The sequence below is a fragment of the Vanellus vanellus genome (genome assembly GCF_965231255.1).
Source record: "Vanellus vanellus genome assembly, chromosome: 5".
In the NCBI taxonomy this organism is placed as follows: Eukaryota; Metazoa; Chordata; class Aves; order Charadriiformes; family Charadriidae; genus Vanellus; species Vanellus vanellus.
In genome coordinates this window covers 6519472-6543052 of record NC_138910.1, presented here as the reverse complement: position 1 = coordinate 6543052, position 23581 = coordinate 6519472, and the positions used below count along the sequence as shown (strand labels likewise).

Here is a 23581-nt window from a genome sequence, read left to right as displayed (position 1 = left end):
ACAGATAAGTTATTGAGTTGAATTGTTTTAGTTGCTAAATTCATTTCTTTTAGGTAAGGAGGTGATTTTAGTCTGAGCAATTGAAATAACCTCAAGAGGGTAATTTCTCCCAGTGCAATATGTTCTCTAGAATTACAAGGGAATAATAGGGAGGTCACAGTCAGGGTAATAGTCAAGTCCTTTTGTTTGGTTGAGAAAGATGCAGTCAGTGTCTGAAATCTGTGACACTAAAAGATCTGTATTTTTCAGAAATGGCATAGAAGAAAAATTCCTAAAATAAGCACTTGTCTGTAGCGTACAAGTATTGAGCATCTATACCTAATTTAATACTTGACAGTCTTCTTCGAAGAGATTAAAAAAAAAAACACCCTAAAATACATTTTCAAATATAATTTTAAGAAAAAAAAAAGTTCTTTATTGAGGTCAGTTCTATTTCTCTAGTGAAGATCTATTATTTAACAAGTTCTTCTCAAGATCTTGTTCCACTTAAACAATTTACAGACCAGCAACTAGCTGTTGGGATTTGCCTGTCACTAAATTGGGTCCTTAGGTATAGCAGCATGTGATGACATCCATGGAGCCCAGCAGGGTCAGTGTTACTAACAGTAGGATCAGGGAATGTGTTTATATGGTCAGCTTTTCAAGAGGGATTTAAAAATGAATGCTTACTAGTTAGCACCACAGTTTTCAGGGGAATGCTACACATGATGCCAGATGATAGTAACTTAAAAGATTCTTTTAATCTAGAGGACTGAAATAGTCCAGGTCTTCCCTAGTTGGCCACATCTTTACTATTTGGAATCTTTCCTCATTAAATCTGCATTACCACTACCATCACTTTCTCATTTCTCTGAACACGAGAAAATTAGCAGCTCTCTCGGGTGTCCGCTTACAGTAGAAACACCCTTACTTCCCTGGCCACCCACCACGGCTTCTGAAGAAATGGCGAAAGTCAAAACCTCTACTACACTCCCTAAGTTCATTATCAGCTAAAAGGCAGCTAAATTCAAGAGAACAAAAGATTCACTGTTCATCGAATTTGAAATTTGGCCTCCTACGCAAGATGCTAAATATAGTAACGATGACATGAGTTGGGGCTCTACAGTAGATACTTTGAGCACTGTTTACATCTTCACTGTAACTTATATAAAATTGAAATGAACTAGTCAAAGTAAATAAATTGAAGTGAACTGTAACTAGAAACTGGAAATTCTGCACAGGCTGTATCTGAAAGTATTTATAGACATGACCACTACTAATTGCGTGGTTCCAATGAAATACATTAATTCTGCTTACTAAGTTCACTGAGTCTCTGGATAAAATTGTTAACAGTTATACGGCCTTGGCAGGATGGAGCAAACTGGATGAGAAAAGAACTACATTTTCTTATCTAGTGTATATGGAACGTAAGTATAAATAATAGACTTCATTGCTCCAGCAAGAACCAAAATGTAACTAACTCACTGCGTCCAGAAACAAGTTTTGGGTTTTTTTATAGCAGTTTTTTTAATATCTGCTCAACATTTATAAAGTGAAATTTTATATCAAAGATGCTCATACTTTAAAGATTTACTTTTTTAATTTCATACATCAATATAAAATTACTTACCTTCGTTTCCTTTTGCAAAGAAATAGTCCAATGACCAGAGTAGTGATCAACGTCACCAGTAAAACAAGAGGAACAATGATTGCAATGCTTCCTAAAACAGGAAAAGGAAATATCATTGAATACTCACAGCTGCATCTAATAATTTCTTCACAGCTGTAAAACAGTTAAATTAATTAAAAGAAAAAAATTCCCCCACCAACAGTTGTAATTTCACATGATGAACTTCACCAATTTGAGATTTTAATGTTGATCAATAAAAAAAAAAACATCATTACAGATAACGGTGTACACACAAGTACTTTTATGAACAAATCAGGAGCTTCCTCTTTCTGGATACCAATATACTTTGGAGTAATTCCCTGCCCTCATTTGCAGTGATATCATATGAAGGCGTGTGGCATTGCTGAACAATTTGGATTGGAGTGGCACAGACGCTGACTTTAACTGCCACCATCATCTTCACACTACTATTAATTTAAAATATTCAGTAGGCATTGCTCCGATTGAAGAATTCCACTATTACCATTTATGTGTATTTCTTACTTTTATTTGTGGGAAAATGAAAAGTAGTAAGCAATATTCATTTCTAGATGGTTGGTGCATTCCTGCATTTTACTGCATTGTACTCTAGAGCCAATAATTTTGCTATGTTGATATAGGCAATCAAGGAACCTACAATAATGCTTAATGTAGCAGATAAACAGTGCACAGATCAGACAGCTATGTTAAAGGAGAGGAGGGAACAGGGAAGAAGAAAATGGGCTTAACGTTATTTTGGCAGATAACTTCACCCAAATGAGACTACCTGCAAAAACAAGGTCAGTGGTGGTACCCTTCTAAAAATTTCTCAGCTTTCATGTAAGGATCTGGCAATAAAGAAATACATGCAACAAATAATTTTATGTTATAAAAAACTGGCCGCTATAAACTACAGGACTCCAGTACAAAGCCAATGTGGAATAGCATGCATTTCCTTTAACATCACAATCCTTAACTGGTGGAAAACAAAAATATAGCTTGTTGTTTCATTGGTTACATTTATTGATTTATTAAAAAAAAATAAGCTGTTGGCAGTCTCTGCTCTACATTAAACACAGTCTAAACAAAGAATTGAAAAAGATGCCTTCAATTCTGCTTGAAGGCTTACTGAAAGCCAAGTTGTCTTGTCTGGCTTGAAACGGAGTACTACTGAATAAAAACTACTGAATAAAAACTTGAAGCATCCTGAGTTCACTTCAGCTGATGAAGATTCAGCATGTAAAGGACATTACCACAATGCTATTTTAAGATAATATTTGATAAATAACTGGATTAAGTTCTACATAGGAGGAAAAAAAAAAAAAAAAAGGTTAATTGTGTCTTGGCAGGTAAACATTAAAGAAAACACCCTGAAAAGCAGCCTGCCAGGCATGAATTGCGACCATGCCATCTGGTGCCCATGGTGCAGGCTGGGGTCTAGCATTAGGCACGAGACAAAGATCCATTTCCCAAATCGTAGCAGGTATGCTCCTCAACGTGAAATAGTGATCTAGGTTCCGGCTGCTTTTTTGCCTGTTGCCAGTGTGTAAGCGTTATTTCATTCGTCTGGATTGCTAGAAAGATTTCATCTAAGCATCAAGCTGACCTGAATAGTGGGCTTCATTTTACTGCTCCCCTTGGGTTAAATGTGACGGGGAGACGTACAGCAGGGTACCATCAGCATACTCAACGCACAGCAGGGAACCTTGTCCGGTTTAAACTGCCAATAGTGTAGCAATACCATCCCTTTTATGCTTACAGACACATTTAAAAAAAAAAAAAAATACGACAGGAGCTATTCTTACTTCCAGGATGATTTTCACAGTAGGTAAAATTCAAACCTCTGCAGACAGCCAATGCAGAAGTTATGCACTACTTACAACTCTATTTTTGATGCTTTCAGTAGGACTTAAACGGTCAGAGGTCTCGTATTAGTTCTCTGCACAGCAGTGATATCACCGCGCACTTGCCACTTGGTACATTTTCTTTAAGAAAAGTGCAGGTTAGCCCTTGAAGCAGTGAGTGTACAGCATAGGGCCTGTATCCCAACCAGCTCATGAAACACTGAATGTCAATCAAAAACTATTTTTTTTTTTTTTTAAATGCGGGTAACCAGCACATTTCATGACACAAACTCACATTCTAAAACATCGCCAGGTTAAAATGCCTAAACTGAGCCCAATTTGACAAGTGATAGCAGTGATTTGAAGTACTTACTTGTACTGATATTGTCAGACTTGCTGCTTTTGGGAGCTGGCCTCTCACACTGGGTGCCTGACCAGTTGGCTGAACATCTAAAAGGATCCAATTAAGATGGTAAAATTAATAGATGGCAGCTGTCAACACACTAACCTATTAAAGAGACCACCAGCATCTTCTCAAGAGCTACGCGAATGGCAACAGTGATTCTCCGAAATAAACAATAAGCTTCAGGGAGGAGTCGGCGGTACTCTGGCACGGCACTTACAACACTGAGTAGGTTTTCAGTTTGAAACTACAGCTTTGTGCCTTCAATTCCTGTTATTATCACTGCAATCTTCACTCCAGAGTCCTTTTCTAAAATTCTTGAATAATAAAACAACAATCGATGGTATATTAGCGTCCTATTAAACCAACTGCCGCCTACAATGCAATAACGAAGGAACGCTTGAGCTGGATGTGCACACCACCAACTGAGTCCAGCACGGCTTATTTGCTAAGGCACTTTATTGCACCACATTGGTTTAAGCTCAGCTTTGATCGAGACGCTCTGACAGCCACGTCCGTATCGCGCGAGGCATATGACTGGACATAAACTACTACACACATCCAGCAACCCGCAGTATCCATACCAATTGGCTCCTTCCCCAGTTCTGCTGTCCCCCATTGCTCTGGATAACGCAAAGCTTACCGCAGAATAGTTCCCACAGACCGGGTTGTAATAATTTACTTGAGCAAAGCCCCATCTTTGACTAATATTCACAAATTAACTGAAGTTCTCCTTTTCTTTGCTTTCAGATTTAAAGGTTTTCCTGAAAATCCTACACTTTAATGGTTTTATGTTTTTTTTTTTAATTTGAACTATATAACTAGATATGTAGTTGTAGAATTATATATATACATGTGGGTGCGTAAGCAGGTGTGAGTTAAAGCATAAAGAGCTGTCCTGAAGGGCCAGGAGTACCTACAGCTCCAGAGGGCCCTGAATACTGTTTACGTTCACGAGCCAGGTGCCTGGATGAGCACAAAGGTATTCTGTCATAATTTCCTTGTGTGAATATCAATACACAAATATTTCTTCAATTGGGACTCGGAACGCTCTCCCATGCATACAAGCAAACACAAGGAGTCCATGTGTGCCGACTCAGCAAATCCATCAAAAATGGAAACAAATCCCTGAATGAAATTCAAGTGCGTATTCATCCCGCTGTAAATATAATTAAGTTTACCACAGAACCTCAAACCCTCCTTGTGGAAACGGCAGGAAATAGTCACTTTTCATCTGCTTCTGTTGCATATTGTGCAATGAATCATATTTGTTTCTAAGTATTTTTGAATTATTTATGAATTTCAATGTGGCTTATCTTTAGGAAAATGCAATAGAGCATTACCTTCCACGCAGTTCTAAGAACTACTTTTACTTGATGCCTTTCTAAGGATTTAACAAACTGCAGAGTTTAGAAGCGGACATGCTTAATGACTGCCATTGTTCTATAATTCAAAAAGGTTTGGAAAGGTACAAAATATTCCAGACAACAATTGTGGAATTCTTCCAGGAAAGCCCTAGCCAGCTTTGGTGGTGATGGTTATGGCTCTCTTTTGTCTTTGCAGATCACTGCAGAAGAATGCCCAGTTTCTCTCTTTGCTCCTAAGCTTATTCCAGCACAATCCAACATTCAGAGAAATCTCTTTACTGGGTTTCATATTAAGTTTGAACTTTTGGGGGAGGAACTAATTTAATTTTTAGTAGGATATGTTATGAAGGTGCTTAACGCAAACTCTACAGAGGTAAAGCACAGATGGTCTTTAAAAACACGTTTATTAATTGATATTTTTTTCAAATTTTTTGACACAATAGATAAATTGCATTTGACTTGGGAAGTTGTTCATGTTTATTGAAATAAGCTTGTTTACTTAAACATACACACTTAAATTTCCTCACTGCAAAGGAACCCCCATATTAGTAATTGGTTACACACATTATGGTTCACAAGGACATATTTTAGAACTGAACCCACGTGACTTTTCCACTCCTGCTTACCACCACTTTAGCACGTTCTAAGTCACACGGAACACGACTTTAATCTTTTAAAAGATGGACCTGTTCCTTTTTTTTTTTTTTTTTTTTTTTTTTTTTTTTTTACAGATCTCTTCAGCAATTATATCAAATGGAAATGATTACACTGACAGCCTACCTTACTAAGATACTATTCAAGGAACTTGTTTCTTCAAAAGATTAGGATTCAACACACGACTGCAAAATAAGTATTTCCACTCTTGTAGAGAAACACTATAAATCTTTATACTTAGAATACTCTACTGGGATCCAAACTGTTGGCATGTGACAACCATGAAATAAAGTCTTTATATTTCTTACTGGAAGTTTTGCATCATTGCTGGTGGGGATTCAGCTCATGTGATTAAAGCTTGTTATGAGAGGCAATTTTCATTTAAGACGACACTGTTGAAAGGGAAAGATTTCTTTGACAGCTAGACATACCTTAACTTTGTGCCTAAATCCTTATATTGGAGGTTTCAAATGATTCTGCTGTATAAGAGAATCGTTACTATAAACCTGTCTTAAAACAGTTTAAAGTATATAAGATAGTAAGACTAGCAAAAGAATCATTATGAAGCTTGCAAGTATAAGCTTATGAGAATCGACTGTATAATGTACAATTATGCTCTTCAGAATCTTACAGCAGATATGACACCACAACAGCTGGTGAAGAAAGAAATCCTACAGCTATAGAGGTAGTAAAGAGAGAAACAAAAAAGGTAAGAATATTAGCAGTTCTTTACCTATCTTGCCATTTTAATTATAAAAGTCAGCAATATTGAAACACTTGTGAGGCATTTGATAAAAATCTCATAAAAACCGGATAGCTAGTTGCCACTTCATTTTCAGTTTTTTCCTAATGCTTGCTGTCTGCAAGACACTCCAAAGGGACTGAAGCTGACAGCATGGCAGTCATTTCCTTCTACACTCAGAGGTAAAATGATTGCCCTTTTATGGTTCAGCAAGCTCCCAAAGACTTGTCGTGGGCAGACAGAATAGAAAAAGAAATAAACCCCAGGGGAAAGGTATGTTGTCTGCAGGAGAATTTGACACAGAAAATTAGCCACGAGCAGGCACGTGAATAACGATGGGGTTGGGACATGGACAACCGTTCATGTAGGAACATGGGAAATGAGCAGGTCTTAACCAGTTTCAGTTGTCTTCAGGTACCATAGACAGAAATTGTTCTGATATTAGGATATTTAAAAACTCTGACTGCTCAGTACCTAGGCATGGGAACTGGCTTCTGGTCCAATTTGATGCACAGTCTTTTGTACCTTTCCAAATCATTTGGTACTACCAGGAGCTTTTTGTTCTGTAGCATTGCCAACAGTTGGACGGGCAGAGATAGGACATGTGCAGTACGGGCAAACAAAAAACGATTCATGAAGCAGAACTACCCGAAGCCACTGGTTTCACTGAAGACATTCATATTACCAAGAACTGTGAAGAAAGAACAGCGATAACGCCTAATCTGAGCTACACATAAACAAATACAGATGGAAACAGATGGGGAGGTGACAGTGAAGGACAGGTTGGAGTCAGCTGAGTGGTGCAAAGCGCTACAGTGAACTTCTTAAGGTGCAAATTTCCAGTTCCCAACAGAATTGGTGAACAGAGTAAAAAGCAACAATATCATAGAGAATGACAACATAAAAACCAAAAGGGAATGTAATAAATAAAGGTTGTACATGGTCTGCTGCCAAGGTCATTAATAAAACTATGATACGGCTTTCTCTCTTACAATTTAATTCTACATTTAGGAAGAGATGACTGCTTGGGACACACATTCTGAGATACAGAATGCCTACGTGATAAGAATTATTTATTTTGGGGAAACAGTATTACAGAGGAGATGTTTTAAAAATTTTAAACTGAAATTATAAAGGTGTCCCAGTTGTAACAAGGAATACTTAGAATTAAGATATTTACATTTCAGAGATTGATCACTCTTGTTAACAGGATCTATTCACGAGAGAGAATATGTCTCTCTTCTCTATTTTTGTATGACCCTTACAGGTCAGTGCACTGAAACACTCTAAACGCAATTATATGGGCACTTGACCAAAAGGAACCATTTGACTATGAAATCTTTGAACAAATAGAAAAAAAAAAGTAAAAAGGCTAATTTGGTGGCAGTGTGCAATTTTTTTTTTGGTTTTGTTTCTCTCTTTTTTCCCTTTTTTTGTGCCACAGGCATTGTCATAAAAATATAATATAGCAAGCATAATATGCAGTTAAAAGTGCTTTTGTAGACAACTGCTTTCCAACTCAATATACCAGTGTGTGTCAAAAAAATGACAGAAAGTAGCATTGAAAGATTAGTATAGAAGTATAACAGAATCTGTGAAACAGTCATTACAAAATAGAGGTGGAATGGGAATTGAAAATGTTTCTTACCTATAAATGATATTTCTTCATTATACAAAGTAATTTGCTACCTTTGCTTTTATTTTCAGTCACGACAGAGACAGTAATATACAGTAAAACATCCTAATGAAAGTGTTCAGCCTCACTATTTTAAGAACCCTTACATTAAAATTTCACTGGAACATATCTTATCATTAATATTAAAACTATTTGTAAAATGAGAGAAGAGAACATCTGGATTATAGTTATTTACTCCCTGTATTAAATTGCATTGAAAGACAGAAATCAAAATAATCCCCTTTTTCCCCCAAACTCTGTAGGATGACATAGGAGGACAAAATCCTTGCACTAAAACAAATCACTAAACCATTCCTTATAATAAATTTAGCAATACTTCATACAAGGAGCTGATATTATAGAGTTATACCCACAGATAAACCCTCAAAGATACAAAGAACTTTCATAAAAATGAAAGACCAGAAACCCTCCCCAACTTTAATCAATAGCACATCCTGTACCTTGTCCTATATTGTAGGATTTAATTATTTTCAAAGAATATCTTTTCCATAATTATTTTATACATAAACAGATGACGTTTTAGTATTTTTGTCTAATGAGCATCACTTGCTATCTTTATAAGGAAAACAAAGTGAAGGAATTTGACGCAGAAGTTAAGGGATAGAAATTTTACAATGTTACTTTAAAATGAAAAAAAAGGTTACCTTGCAATCCAATAAATTAAGAATAGGAAAATTGCATAATCCAAAACAGGCAAAACAACAGAAAATTACTTTTGAGGAACCCAAAGAATCTTAAATTTAGTAACAACACACATGAAAAAATAAAATGTGACTTTAACCATGAATTTTAATCTGTGCATGACATTACTGTACAAATCATCATCCACAGTTGCTGCATGGTGTTCCCTGCAAAGGAACAAGCCTTCAGATGCAATCAGCCTCTGTCATCCCAAGGTAAGAAAAAGAAGTAAATGAGGGTCATTAAACACCATGCTTAGCAATATGTGCACAGTACATACGCTATACAAGTATTAATATTAACATAGAGTAAATATATAAAAATTAAGCATGTCTAGATGACTATTGCTGTAGCTGAAATTACACTGAGCAACAAAGCAAAAGGAAAAGAAGAGATTGAAATGTTAAAAAAAAGAATGAGAAATGACTGGATCGATAGGTATATGACAAACCACATTTTTCTCTCCTCACAGAAGCAAAGTAAGCAGTGATGTACAGCAGCAGCTACTACGCAAGTTTTATGCGAACAATTTTAAACTCACGGACAAAGGATATCTGCATTACAGCCTTGCTAGTAAATTTTCAATCAAAAATATACACACTCTTTTCCAAGGTCTTCTCCTTTCTTCCTTTGACAACCACTCTTCAAACATGTGTTTGCATTTAATTCTTGAACTAATACTAGTTTGTGATACAAACTGAATGAAAGCATCTTCTATAATATAAAGTTATAACCTGCTGCTGATTATGCTCAATTTCAAGACATTTGTAACTAAGGTATTTTTAGTTGAAAAAGGAACCTCTCAAAGAACTAGCATAACACTCTGAAATCCCTGTTGTAATTGTAATTGGGGAGCTCATTAAATATACCCCAGGAAAACACGTACCTCAAGATACTTGATAAAATTTTCTGTTCTCTCTTACGTCTTTTCAACGCTGCAATTGTTCTACGCTGCAGTGGCTTTTTCTACCCAACCTTCAGACAGTGCCCGTCAGGGGATCGCACGGTTCAGTCTCTTTCTTGTCCACAACCGGACTATGGGTGTACCTCAACCTTTTTTTTTTTTTTTGAACAGGGGTTTGCCAGAGTTACGAATTTTACACTTATTTATGAACTTGCACGTACCTACAGCGTTTATACAAGTCATACACGTACTTACAGGAAACCTGTTCATATTTGAAGATTTATCAACGCGAAAGAAATGTCAGGAGGAAGATATAGCGTCACAGGAGGGAAGTTCCTCCATCGAGAGGAATGCACTCTTTTCTTTCTGATTTCCATGACATAAACACATGCACGTGTGTGCACACATGTGTGTACCCCTCCACACAGTGTCTCTCTGCAACCTACCAGACATAAAGCTGGCAAGAACATCTCTCCTGCTTATTTCAACCCTGCAGGAATTATCTTTCTAATTTATCCATGCCTCCACTTCCAACTTCAAGCTTCTTGTTATCACTTTTAAGCAATTCCACAACTTGTTCTCTCCCTATGTGTTCACTATTGTTTTTAACCTATTACTCCACCAAAATTCTCAGTTTAGAAATGAAGTAACGTATTCTTTCTCCACCCTTCACTTTTCGGTTTTCTCTGTTACCAAACTCATGCTGTCTTTCAAGCTCCTGTATGGTATGTGCCTTTTAATTAATCTGAAAGATCACTGATTTCTCTATCATCTAATTTGCTCTCAAAATCATGCACCTGCTTACTGCAAGCAATTAAACTATCCAGGACAACTTATTCTTCATTACAGAAGAACTGATGTTCGTTCTAATGTAGAAGTACAACACGCACAACCTGAAGCCCTCTGAACAGTTGACACATCTACCCACAGGCAACTAAATGCTGTACATTGTCCTCTGAATTTCTCTCTGTTTCTGATGACACCTGGGAAACAGAGGCTCCGAACTACAGACACAGAATTGCACACACCTCTATGCGCAAAGTAACCTAAGAAGGAATAAATTATTATCCTCTTAATTAGCCACCATAATATAATCTTACTTGTTTCACCTTAAAGTCCTCAGCCAGTCATCCAGCATTGCTTAAAAGCTCTTTGAAGGACTTAAAAGTTCTCTTTAAATTTAGTTAGCTTTAGATAAGAATCAATATGATTTATAACTTCTACAGGTCTTGATTGTAAACTTATAACAGAAACTATCCTTTGTCATCTCTCTAGAATGCCTAGTGTAAGTTACGATTTGATCACATTCATTTGCAGATGCTACTACTAATAATACAAATAGACCACAGCTATGTGCAGATGCAAATAATAATAGTAATACAAATAAAAAGATGGAATTATAGCAACCTATTGTTACAGTGAAGGTATAAAAGAAACAAAGGTGAGAAAGGGCAATATTCTGTACTGAGGAGATTGATACAGCACTGCCTATGTAACAACCAGTGACGAACTTGTGTACTTGAAAGTTCTAATTTTTTTCCAGCTCGCTTCATTGGTATCATACAAGGCATGATCTCTCCCCAAACCTCGCTCCTCTTGCATGGATGTATGTGCAGTTAGATAATTAGCAAGAAGGAAAGAGAGAGGTAAATAAAGGTAACTAGTAAAAAAAAGACAGACTTGCAGAACAGATGGAACTGACAGTTTGTGAAATAAATAGGAAAAGCATTTCTCGATTATTTCCCATCTGAATCTGATCTCCTGTTCATTCTGTTTTCAATGGATTTGTGAAGTTACTGGAGCAATTCAGACGTATCTCATATGCTTCTAGTGTTATACACATCACAGCCCACCCAACCCACCTGTGAGTAGTGCTAAAGATATCCTTAAAAACTTATTATGTGAATCCTACAAAAGACAGTAACTATATGTAAGATAATACTTCTTTAGATGACACCCTCATGGTACATTTTTCAGAAAAGGTCAGTACCTCAAATATTAACATTCTGAAATTCTCTCACAATCTTTGTTATTGAGCAAGTAGGGCATTAATGGGGGGAGGACGGAAGAATGTTCTTTATATTCCTAAAAATAATGCTAATAATTAATAAGCTAGATTGCACAGGACCAAAAAGATCCAAAGAGAAATCACAGTACATTCTGTATATTTTAAAATGTGACAGACCATTCATTGAAACTCGAGACCAACTTCACAAAACCTTCCTTTTTTGGTCACTTATATGCAGCCACAATAAGGCCTTAATTCATTCCTAAACTGGTTAGGTGAAAAGCACAACTTCTATTTTCAATGTGCACCTAATATTTAGAGCATTCTAGTTTAAAAAAAACCAACCTTGAGATAGGAATTTAAAATAAAAAGATACCCTAACAGTACTTGTTGGTAAAAGGAGAGTATGTTCTTACAGGCTTATAGTTCCTCTGTATAATTATGGCTTTAGGATTGCCCTTTAGAACAGATAAATCTTATTCTCTACTGTCTTTACTGAATGATAATAAGGGCTTGATCATGTATAAAGTTTGCATTCTCAACTGATCTGTCTGTGCGAGAGAGAGAGAGGAGTTCCTGCTGAATGACAATAAACCCAGACATTTCCTATTTCTTCTAAAAATTACCCAGCTGTGAATTAAAGACTGGTTAAGAAAAATGTTAGCCCTTAGATAACTGTCTCCCAGAGACCAGAGACAGATGTCATACATAGCGTGGCCACACGCGCAGGTTGAAGGGAGAAACCATTTTCCCTAACAATGGAGTAGAACTTCCAGAGCAAATCTTTGAGACTTCTGTTCCCTGACACAATGATGCTCGTGAAGCACGGGATTACTTAATTCCTTCCCGATGTTCTCTACTTGCCACTATCCGGTTGATAAAATTATAAACAAGCTCCAGTTAAGAACTAATTTGATGCCAGAAACCCACAAAACATTGGGAACAACTGGAGCTTGAAGTGAGGTTGGCAAGGAGAACTGAGACATACGGAGTTACACTTCTTCCTCTCCATCCCTGTAACTGTCTTCCACTCCATCAAGCAACTATCTGCTTCTTTTCCTCTTTGTCACCTTGGCTTTGTGAAGAAACAATTTAGAAGATTCCCTTAACAGTTCCTAGACACAGACAGTGGTGGCCCTACTAACCCAACAATCAGTCTAAATAGACAACAGGAACACTAATGCTTCTATTCTGAATGTGAAGAAGTGAATTATCTACTAAAGTTTCGTTTAAACTTGAACACATGATTACCAATGCACCTGAAATGCTTCCTCATACTGAACAGAAACTTGAATTTAATCTTTCTCTACCACCTTCTTTTCTTCTGTTCCCCCTTTTCCACCTTTCCATCAGTGGGTTATCATCACGATTCTCATACTAAATCCAAAACACAGCACTATAACAGCTACTAGGAAGAAAATTAACTCTATCCCAGCCGAAACCAGGACACAATACATTTAATAAAAAAAAAAATCCAAAATTATATGTATTATTCCGAAAACCCAAATATGATATGAGGAGATACAGACTGTTCCAAGGAACCATGTCCCATACAAATGCCGATCAACAGACCCGATCCATACTCTTCAAAGTTTAAGAAGTGGTAGTCAGAACACTAATCTAGTTTCCCATGGATTTCTGAGAGCTCAAATCGTAGAGTTTCATTGCTTGAGAACACTGACAAAGGAATTGTGATCATATTTTTCAAAAAAAAATTAGATTATTCACCATACCTAGTCACTGGCATCGCTACCCACCAGACAACCACATCACAGACAACCCTACGGCATATTATGTTTTCATAAACCACACATTGAGATAAGATTAAAGCTGTTCAAGTTTCATATTTTATCCCGAGTCTACGTCTTTGCCTCATGATTTCACTTCTGGCTTTTGCATCACAACTGTTGAGTAAAGCGATGTTCATCTGACTGGTATTTCATATCTCTCTGTATGTCTGCCTTACAGAATGTTCAAAGACTAAGGTTGTTGCTTTCCCTGATGAGGATTAAAATTTTCTCTTTAAGAAATAGACCTAAAATCCTTTAGAGAAATACAGCACACAAACGTATCTATTTTATACTTTTTTTTTTTTATCAGAGGAGAAGTCAAAGCAATGATGTAGCTCACATATTTTTAAGAGTCTCTATTTTGCAGCATTATTTCTATAAAGTTAACAATGAGACTTATGACTACAAGCTTAACTCCTGAAGTGGTACCTAAATAGTTCTTCTGTTCCTTTCTCTGTGCAGATAAGAAAGAGGAAGTCAGGTCCGGACTATGGAACAAGCGCAACATCACTGTTTGCTAAACTTTATGCTCCGTGGGATTAACTTGGTAAAATATCTCAAAATGCGAACAATAAAAGCCAAGTGGCATTTTCAGTATTTTCAATTCACTTATTAAAAAGAAAGTTTTTTATTTCTTCCTCCAATGATACAGATACTCCAAAAGTATGTTTAAATATACTCATCAGTGCAACTATCAAAGGGTAAGTGTGTATTATAGAAACGAGCCCCCAGATTAAGTATATATTGTGAAATGTATGCGAATGTGCATGACTTGAGCCAATGAACTGTGGCCTGAAATGATGTCACAGAATGTGCAGCATTAAGTGGAAGGTTAAACCTACTTGCATCGCGGTTCATTAAACGCGGTTAAAGTGCAAATTCCCTCATTCTGACAGTAGTAATCACAAGGGTTCACTTTCTGGTCACAGCGCTGACTTTTAAACCCCACAGAGCATCTGCAGAATTTCAGTAAAATAGACCTATATAAATATTCTGCCTTTTGCTGAACAGATTTTAAACGCATTATATATAATGATGGCAAGACACGCACACGTATACAGGCACACACCCATAGATAACAAAATTAATACTCTTTTTTTCATGGAAGGTCCAATCTGACTATACTGAAAAGTTTGCTCATCAGCATTGATCAAACAATTTTAAAACAATGGGCCTACACTAACTGATGGGTTCAGGAATCCAACCTTCTTCACGAAGTATTATTGTCAAATGTACTATGCATTTGTATTGATTGATCCAGACTGCAATGGTCTTAAGAATGTTCATGACCATTTCTTTAGCATTGTTAACAGTGTTAACTGTTAGCAGTGTTAACAGTGTGCTGCAGCATTTATGTATTGTAAATCCATACACAAATTAAGGTAGGAAACTTTTTTTTTTCCCTTGAGATGCTATGGTGTTCCATACAAATTTGAAAAAGATGCCCGTTTTATAAGGAAAAAGAAAGAAAATATCATAAGCTTCCAAAATTGCCATTCTAGGGGTTTAAGCAAAGGAATCGGACTCAGTCATCGTATTTGGTCCTTACACATTATAGCTGTGATATTTTCCTTTTGCTGGGATTTATGAGTCTTTCTAGTCCTTAAGTAAAGTCATTTAAGGAGATAAAAACAACATATAAAAAGGACTGGATCAAAATAAAAAGGAAAAGAGAAACAGGCTTTTAAGCATTTTCAGCTGAATAAGGACTACCGTGCAGAACTGCATTCCACCGTCTCCAACCCCAAAGCTGCAAACATCTGTTGAGAACTTCTCTTCGACAGTCCAGCAACTACCGTTTTGCCCCTCTGCATGTTCAGAAGTGCTTGAGCTCTCACAGGGAGGAACCATGGGTCCACCTCTTACACTGGTCAGGCTACAAAATCTCGGCATTTCTCCACGTAACTTGCTTGAGAGTGTGAATACAGCAGGCACTCTCTTTTAAGATCACCTCCCTCATACACATCAACAAAATGAAGGGACGGCTGTATCTGTATTTACACCGTTGTAGGGCCAGATCCCTTTGGACAATAACTGACCTATGTCACCCTGGAAATGAGACACTCTCTTCCAACAACTCATGCGTTCCTGGAGGATGCTCTGACCTCCAGACTGTCCTGAGAATTGGAAGACTGTCCACAATGAATCCTTTCTGCAGCGCAGAAAAGATCGGATTGTTTATTAGGCAAAAGTGAAAAAAAACTCAGAGTTTGACTAGATAGCTCAGTGTAACTGAGAGCAGGGAAGGAATTAATTTCTTGCTACAATGACTACTTCTGTATTTTATATTTAGCAGCTAAAAAAGAAGATACACCATAGCTCTCAAGAAAGGACTAGAAATGTAGGCTTTTCTACCTCTTAAGAGAGTACTTCATCGGCTAGACTACAGAATCACATTTCCTTTGGTATTTGATGTTTGGGCTTAAGAAAAGCATCCCACATGATTCTATCAACAATAGTGCAGGAGGGAGAGAGAGCAATCGCACCACAGAACGGCCAAGCTACTGCGGGCAGCGTGAAGGTTAGGGCAGAAACAAGAGATACGTGAGCATATCCTCAGAGCCATAAAGGATATAAATGCTGATATTATTCCTCCTATTCACTAGCCATCAGGTTCCTTCCAGGAGTGTACCGCCCCACCTCTGACCATCTTTATAGGAGAAAAGACTAAATCCACCTTTGAGAAGCAGGGCAGGCAACCATCCCCTACCTCCGGATTCCATTCTGGAACAAATGCCTAAATGGACTTTACATCTGGCCTGAAATTATTAGAAGTCTTAAAAGAGATATATTTTTATATGTATGCATTCACTATATATCTCTTAGCTATATATTTCAATACACATATTGCAAAAAGGTAGAAAAATTACAGAAATAGCTATAAAAAGCTAAAAGTCGTAAGTTATGACTGCAGCCAGCACATTATACATCCTAGGGAGATCAAAAATACAGACACATCCATAATAATTTTATTATTTGTGGGCACACAGATATTCTAATGATCTACAGAATGCAGGATACTCACAGACAGACAGGGATATTTGTCTCTGGGTCTAGCTGACATGTACCACCATTGTAACAGTAGCCATCGCATAACTGACAGGTAGAGGCAATCTTTCCGTTAGTGCAACTGTCATGGTAAAAGAGAAATACAAATAGCAATCAGTATTTTATTAAATCTGGTGAGTTCCTTTATAATTATCTATGTATTAAAATACTGATTTTGTATTTACAAGATCTACTGATTGCAAGAATTCTAGGCTTCCACTTTGAAAAGTTAGCACAGGCAGCGAGCTTATTACACAAAATATTTTTAATCTTTCTTTCTATGAAAATGAACTATTATTATACAAAATAATCACTGAGCAATATACCACCACATCTCACCACTATGCTTTCATTAGGATACAATATGTCTCTATCACTGTCACAGATACTGCAGAATGAACAAATTTCAACAGTGTGATAAAACTTGACTGTTTGTTTTATTAAATATTCCAATTTTTCCAAGCAAAGACCCATTCAATCTCCTGCTATATTATGCTTCCCCCAGTGAGGAGTGCTCCAAAAGTTGGTTTAAAAAAGCAGGAGCCACACAAAGGAACTGTTCTGATGCGGCCGGTTCAAGGCTAAGCACCGTGTAAGAGATTTCAAGCATAATGCAATATAATCACTGGTAAGTATATGATTTTGAACACAATCACCCCCCCTACACACACTTACTTGCATACTATGTCATTACTGTCCTTGTTTATTATGCAGTGTCCCCCATGACATCTGATACACCTGTCCACTTCACATTTTGGACCTTCGAATCGTACTGGACAGACACATTCTACGCTTCCATCATCAGAAATAGTGCACGATTCAGAATTCACACAATAATGGTGGCAAACATCTGCAAGCAACACGACAGCTAATTACTCTAGCGATTAGGGAGTATCATTTAAAAATAATAAGTTACTTTTCTGTGTTTTAAAAGGCGTTATAATAAAAACAAATGATAAACGCAGCTGGTGGCTCACTGGCAACTACAAGAATCAAGAATACCCCATAAAGAGATACATAATATATTAATGATGTAGTCTTGAGAAGTGAAATAGAAAGATAAACTCATAAGAGATTTTTTTTTTTTCCTTCTAGGTGTCTAACCGTTTATGGCATCATTCCACATAATGCAAAGACCACTGATGAGAAAAGCAGAGTAATGTTAATGTATTTAATGGGACATCGGCTGAATAAAAATCTTTTCATACATTCACATTAGCATTAACAGCATTATGCTAGACTGAAATGGAAACAGTATTTTGGAATAATTAAGTTTTATTTTCATTTATCTGCATATTAAAATTTCATTAAGTTCTAATAATAATACATAAAGACATAATCCATAAGTTCTGCAAAAAAGTACATACATGCTTATCTTTATAGACTGTGCAAGACCACATTATCTTACTTAACTGCTTAAATGTCAGCAGGACTGGGATCTCAAATAGTGAATTCTTTAACTCTTTAGAAGGACCAGTAGGTGTCTCATTTTTTTCATATCCCTTAAAAAAAAACAAGTTGCCTGACTGAAGGAGCTTCCAGAGCTACAAAAGACTGGTATATTAACATTTAGGCTCATTTTTTGTTTATGTGGTAGCAACAACTTTCTTTGTTTTGATTTTTTTTTTTTTTGGTCGTCATTTAAGCTCCTTAACGGGGCCCAACTATTCAAAGTCTTTATTTCTCCCTATTTCTAATACTTTCTCCAGTTCTGTGTAGTTCACATGTTGCATTGAGCTTTTGGTGGCATTCTTGATGGACAGATGAACTAATTGCTATAGAAGGTGCCTCAATTCTGAACAATGCATCTTTATTAGCTTCGAGTTAAACTGGTCCACATTAATAAAATATTACCTTTCTGTCAAAACTAAAAAATTCACATCCTTTAAAGCCCAAGACGCGCCTGAGGGTGAGTAGCAGCATTATAGTAGGGCATTATCAGGCTGTTCACTAGAGAACGAAACCTCGGCCAAACTTCAACCTTGAGTCTGGCAGCGTAAACGCTCCAGCTGCCGTTTGACGGGGCACACGTTGTGAGCAGCAAATTGGAAACTACTAATATGGGTATATTTTATGGAATGTATTCAAGATGGACGATTTTGTGAGGGTATCTCAAAGAGAGAAACATTTTGCTTACGCTTCTCTGCGCTCAGTTTTCCCCCCTCTCAGAGAAGCGCGTCCTGACTGCCGTGCCATTGGTACTCACCACGCTGGAAGACCTCTGCTAAAGGACAAAGTTTGACTGTTGGAGGAGTTATTTGTGTTTGATAATTCATTGGATGTCTCCACCTCTCTACGCAGGCTGTAGATTCATCTACTTATGGAATCACTACTGGGCAACCAGAGATCCTTAAAAGATACTAAATGAAGTGGCTCATTGTTTGCCGTTCCCAAATTCAAGGTACAGAATGGTAATTTGCAGCAGGGGGTCTGTTTTCTGAGCAAAAACTACCTTAGTTTGAAAGCTAATACTGCGAGACATTTTATGAAAAAAGCATTGCAAGGGGAAAATGTTTCCACGTTCATTAGGACAAAAAAAACCCAACCCCAAAGCTAGGCATAGGAAGTTCATACTCTAAACCATTATTGGTTTTTAGTATTGACTGAAGTCACAAACACCTTTAATCTTCTGCTACATCTAAAATGTGTATGCTACATTTGGACTGAAATGACACAATTTTTTTCCCCCCTACAGAAAGGGATTTCAGTTTCAGGGAAAGAAACAGCTTGTGAGCTCACTATAATCTACTTTGAATTATTGTAACTGCGTGAAAACGTTTTCTATTTTTTAGGTTGTTTGGGCCTTAAATGATACAAGAAATGAACTTTAACTAGTCTGTATGTTTTATTTCTGGAATTTAAAATAGGGAGTTATATTCAAATATATCAAATACATGTGTATATAACAACATGCACAGTGTTAGTAGAATTCTATGTAAATTCATTCACTTAAATTTATTTCAGCAGCGCCAGTGCCTTGACACGGAGCACACATTTTGGTTATTAGCCCTTATGTGAACTAATCACAGGAGAAACTCTGCATTGGGTAATTGGAGACGATAAGTAGGAGGAAAATAAGGTCTTTGCAATCTGGCAATACCGCAAGTAAATGTCTTCTCCCTGCCATAAAACACACTAATAATACTTTCAGCTTGGGAGCATGAGTGAAATACCTATGCACATTCATGTATCATCCTTTGCATATGAACTAGTTTCAATCACATCATAGAAAGACTGAAAAAGGTATCTTAGAGGCAACCAATCTTTGCAATAATACTATATTAGTATATTGCAACACGCGTACAAAGTGAATGCGATTAATAAAGCAAAAATCATACATATGTGTGAATAAAGCAGAAAATCATAGATGTGAATTTATATAGACATTAGTAACTGTAAACCTGTACAATTTCATAGAACTGTTATTGGCCACAAAAAAAAATATTCTAAAAGACTGTAAGACTTTTTTTTTCCCTAAAAGTATTAAGCTTTAAATAAACAAAAGCTTAATTTTATTTTGTATTTTATAATGTGTTCCAGTCTCTGTATTATGGCATTTTTCCAAAGTGTCAGCAGACAATCCAAATCTGATAATAAATACTGTTTAAAAAGTACCCCTAAATTTACATTTAAATTAATTCTTTAAGAAAAAAAAAAAAAAAAAGGATGTTTGCAGAAGCATTCAACTAGAAACAATTTGTTTGGTTTTTGGGTAAGCCTCAAGTAAATATTTTTTCTTAATCTGTGTGTCTGTCTGTGCATGATTTATGTACTATACTGTTTTCAAATACCCAATTGTGTTTGCAGATAGTTATTTGTGGATCCATGCAGTTTGTTTAATACCAAGTGGGAGAGAATCACAATTACTGCTGGTTTTCCATTCAAAGGTTTCAATTTATTTCATAGTCTCCCAACTGGAAATACATTCAGTTTACTTCAGTACGAATCCTATTTAAGACACACACTAACCCTTTCCTTGTTTGACAGACCTTTCACTAAAACTAAGTACTTTTTGTATCTTGAAGATAATTCTAAACCAGACCTTTATAACAGCTAATTTGCTTTCCATTTCGTTTAAATCTAGTCTTCTTCAGCAAATTCACTGAATTACGTACGAAAGAGATGATGGCTTTCACGTTTAATGTTCTATTCTATAACAAGCACTACGACAGTCCTCTATTTTAGAGTTATAGTCAAAGTAAAGCAGGAGCAGAGAAAAGATTAAAAAAATAATTCTGATCTCAGAAGAATAATCAGTTTTAGGTTAGGGTTGCCAGTGAGTCATCATGTTGAAGAGACATGAGGAAGGAAAACTGTAATTTTGGAATGAGTGACCAAAAGAATAAATTCAAAATTATATTAAACTGTCTTGAGTCACTGGAAAACAGATAATGGTGACCCATGCTAGGAGAAAGCGTGGAGAGAAAAGACAGACAAACGGAGTAAGAACAGAAGGCCTAATGGTTCATAATCTTCTTTCCCCTCTCTTCTGTAAAAGAAGTAAAAAGTTAGAGAAAGTTCTAAAAAGTGAGAGGAGCCTTTCTAAAGACATGGAAACCTTTAGAAAACAGTATCTCAATGAGAAGAGACTGATGTGTCAGTGGAATGAAACACTATGGAGAACTTGAGATGCAGAGGACAGAATCCAAGTCCTGAGCATTAAACAGTAATACTTAGAAATCGTCTTTTTCAATACCAGGAGGGGCCAGAAAACATATCAAGGTGATCTTAGACTGCACAAGATGAAGGAATATAGAGGTGTGACACTCGAAGCAGTTGTCAATATACTGCTTACTGGGGTTAGAAACAAGAAAGAAAGGAAAGGTAGCAGTCCAAGGGGCGTGTGGTGTGCAAAGCTAAGGGACACCAGACAAATTCTTTAACCATCTACATCAAATCATTATGTTTAGGCATTCCACCAGCCTGAGGTAACAAATAGGAGAAGTTGGAGTAGAAAATTTTAACGTAATTATCTCTTTTATACTGACAGTCAGCTGTCTTGTACAGCTCCACTGTATGTATTCATTCATGAAAATACTAAAATAAGTAATTCCTAAAAAAGCTCTTTCTTCACCTACGCATGGAGATGGATATTGCAGAAGTATGTTCAAAGATCACTTGACTACGTCAGCTTCCATTCCCTTAGCAGTATGAGTAATTTAGGAGCTAAGTTTACCAACGCATGTCGTAGAAAAATAACTCAAACCATGTTAAAATTAAACTTCTCTTATAAATCCAGATTTAAGAGTAGTATATATCAAGATTTAAGAGTTTATGAGGATTACTTACAATACTGACATCTGTCTCCCGTATACTCAGGCAAGCAGTTGCAAAAGGGCTGGTTCCCAGCAGTGACACTGCAGGTTCCTCCGTTCTGGCAAAACCGATCGCAGACCGTCTGATTGCAGTTTGGTCCCGTAAAACCCAGCGCACAATTGCAAGTAGGCCTCCCTATTCCAAACAAAGAAAACTGTTTTATGATAAAAGTAAATAAACATGAAAATAATCATCGGCAATTTAAAGACTGATTCACTGATCATAACAGTAGCAAGTCGTAACGTGTGAGCCCATTTCTCCAAATACGAATAAAAAATGACTTTGCAAACATTGCTTGAATTCAGAACCTCTTAAAAATAAAGTTAGCGCTGTGAGATATGGACACCTCAAAAACTGCACCTTTGCATTTGGCACTTGTATATGTATGATCACTGTCTCTCTATTCGGAAAGTATTTTAAAAGATGGACTTAAGCAGGAATTTAAGATATGAATAAGCTCTTCAAATCATCCTGCCAGGCTGGGTCACTCCAGTTGCAGAGGACAAACATTTGTATAACCAACATCAACTCCTCTTCAGAACACACGCCGTTATTCTCAAATCTACAAACCTTTACGTATAACCACACGAATATACAAATATTTACTAATGCCCTTATAGCCAAACTTTACATAACAATTTTTACTAAAACACAAATAGGTGGGCCTGTTTTGTTATCCTACCTCTCGCATATAATAAATACTGTAACATAAAAATTGCTGTCTTGCATCAGACCAAAGATGCCTGTAAGGTCAATATTCAATGTTCGAAAAGTAGTGAACACCTAGGGTGAACATTTGCACAAAATTAACTCCTAGTCTACAGCTTCTTTTTAAAGGGCTTTAAACTAGTGTTTAAACACCGATGCATTTTCCTGCTGTGATTCTTCCCTATTTTAATTTTTCCAATTTTTTTCCTTATCTAAACCTCATGTCTAAAGGATTTATAGCTGTGTTACAATTCCACTCTTTTATTAAACGCTTCCACTTTTCCCTGGCTTTTTTCTTAAGGCTTATCTTATTTAAAACAAACTTCTAGATCCCATAAATGCTTTTCCATCTCCTGACTCTGCTTTTATATCTCATTTGTAATCTTCTTTTCAAGTAAACGACCCGATGTGTCCAACTAGCCATCTCCCTTCTGACTTCCTAATAATCTATGCTCATTCTTGTTTATCTCTTACAACATGTTATTTTTCCCTAACTATCCTTCCTTTGTTTTGATTCCGCCTTCAGGGTTTTCTTAAACTTAGGGAAAACAGACAGAGCTTAACACTTTTCTTCTTCCTGGCTTCCAAGATGGGTAAGGAAACAGACAAAGATGAATCAGGACCTGAGGACACTTCTGAAATCAAGGGGTAGACAAGATGGTCTTTGGTTGAACCATAAGAAAACCAACCCGCTGGCAAGTACAATCAAGAGCTTCACTGGGTCACTGCAGAGCATGGGATAGCTGACAGGCAAAGACTAGATTGGACATAAGGAAAAATTTCTTCACTGAAA

At 36.7% G+C, this 23581-nt stretch overlaps 1 protein-coding gene across 1 annotated transcript in view; it reads right to left on the bottom strand.

Moving 5' to 3' along the window:
• The window catches only part of LRP1B (LDL receptor related protein 1B), a gene marked incomplete at both ends in the record, with an annotated part of 773038 nt that overhangs the window by 4564 nt on the left and 744893 nt on the right, over positions 1-23581 (bottom strand). The window contains 6 exons of the mRNA XM_082483434.1: positions 1610-1700; positions 3845-3921; positions 14559-14672; positions 16742-16846; positions 17440-17614; positions 22054-22215. Of these exons, the coding sequence (XP_082339560.1) occupies positions 1610-1700; positions 3845-3921; positions 14559-14672; positions 16742-16846; positions 17440-17614; positions 22054-22215 (724 nt within the window). The remainder of the gene's footprint in view (positions 1-1609; positions 1701-3844; positions 3922-14558; positions 14673-16741; positions 16847-17439; positions 17615-22053; positions 22216-23581) is intronic.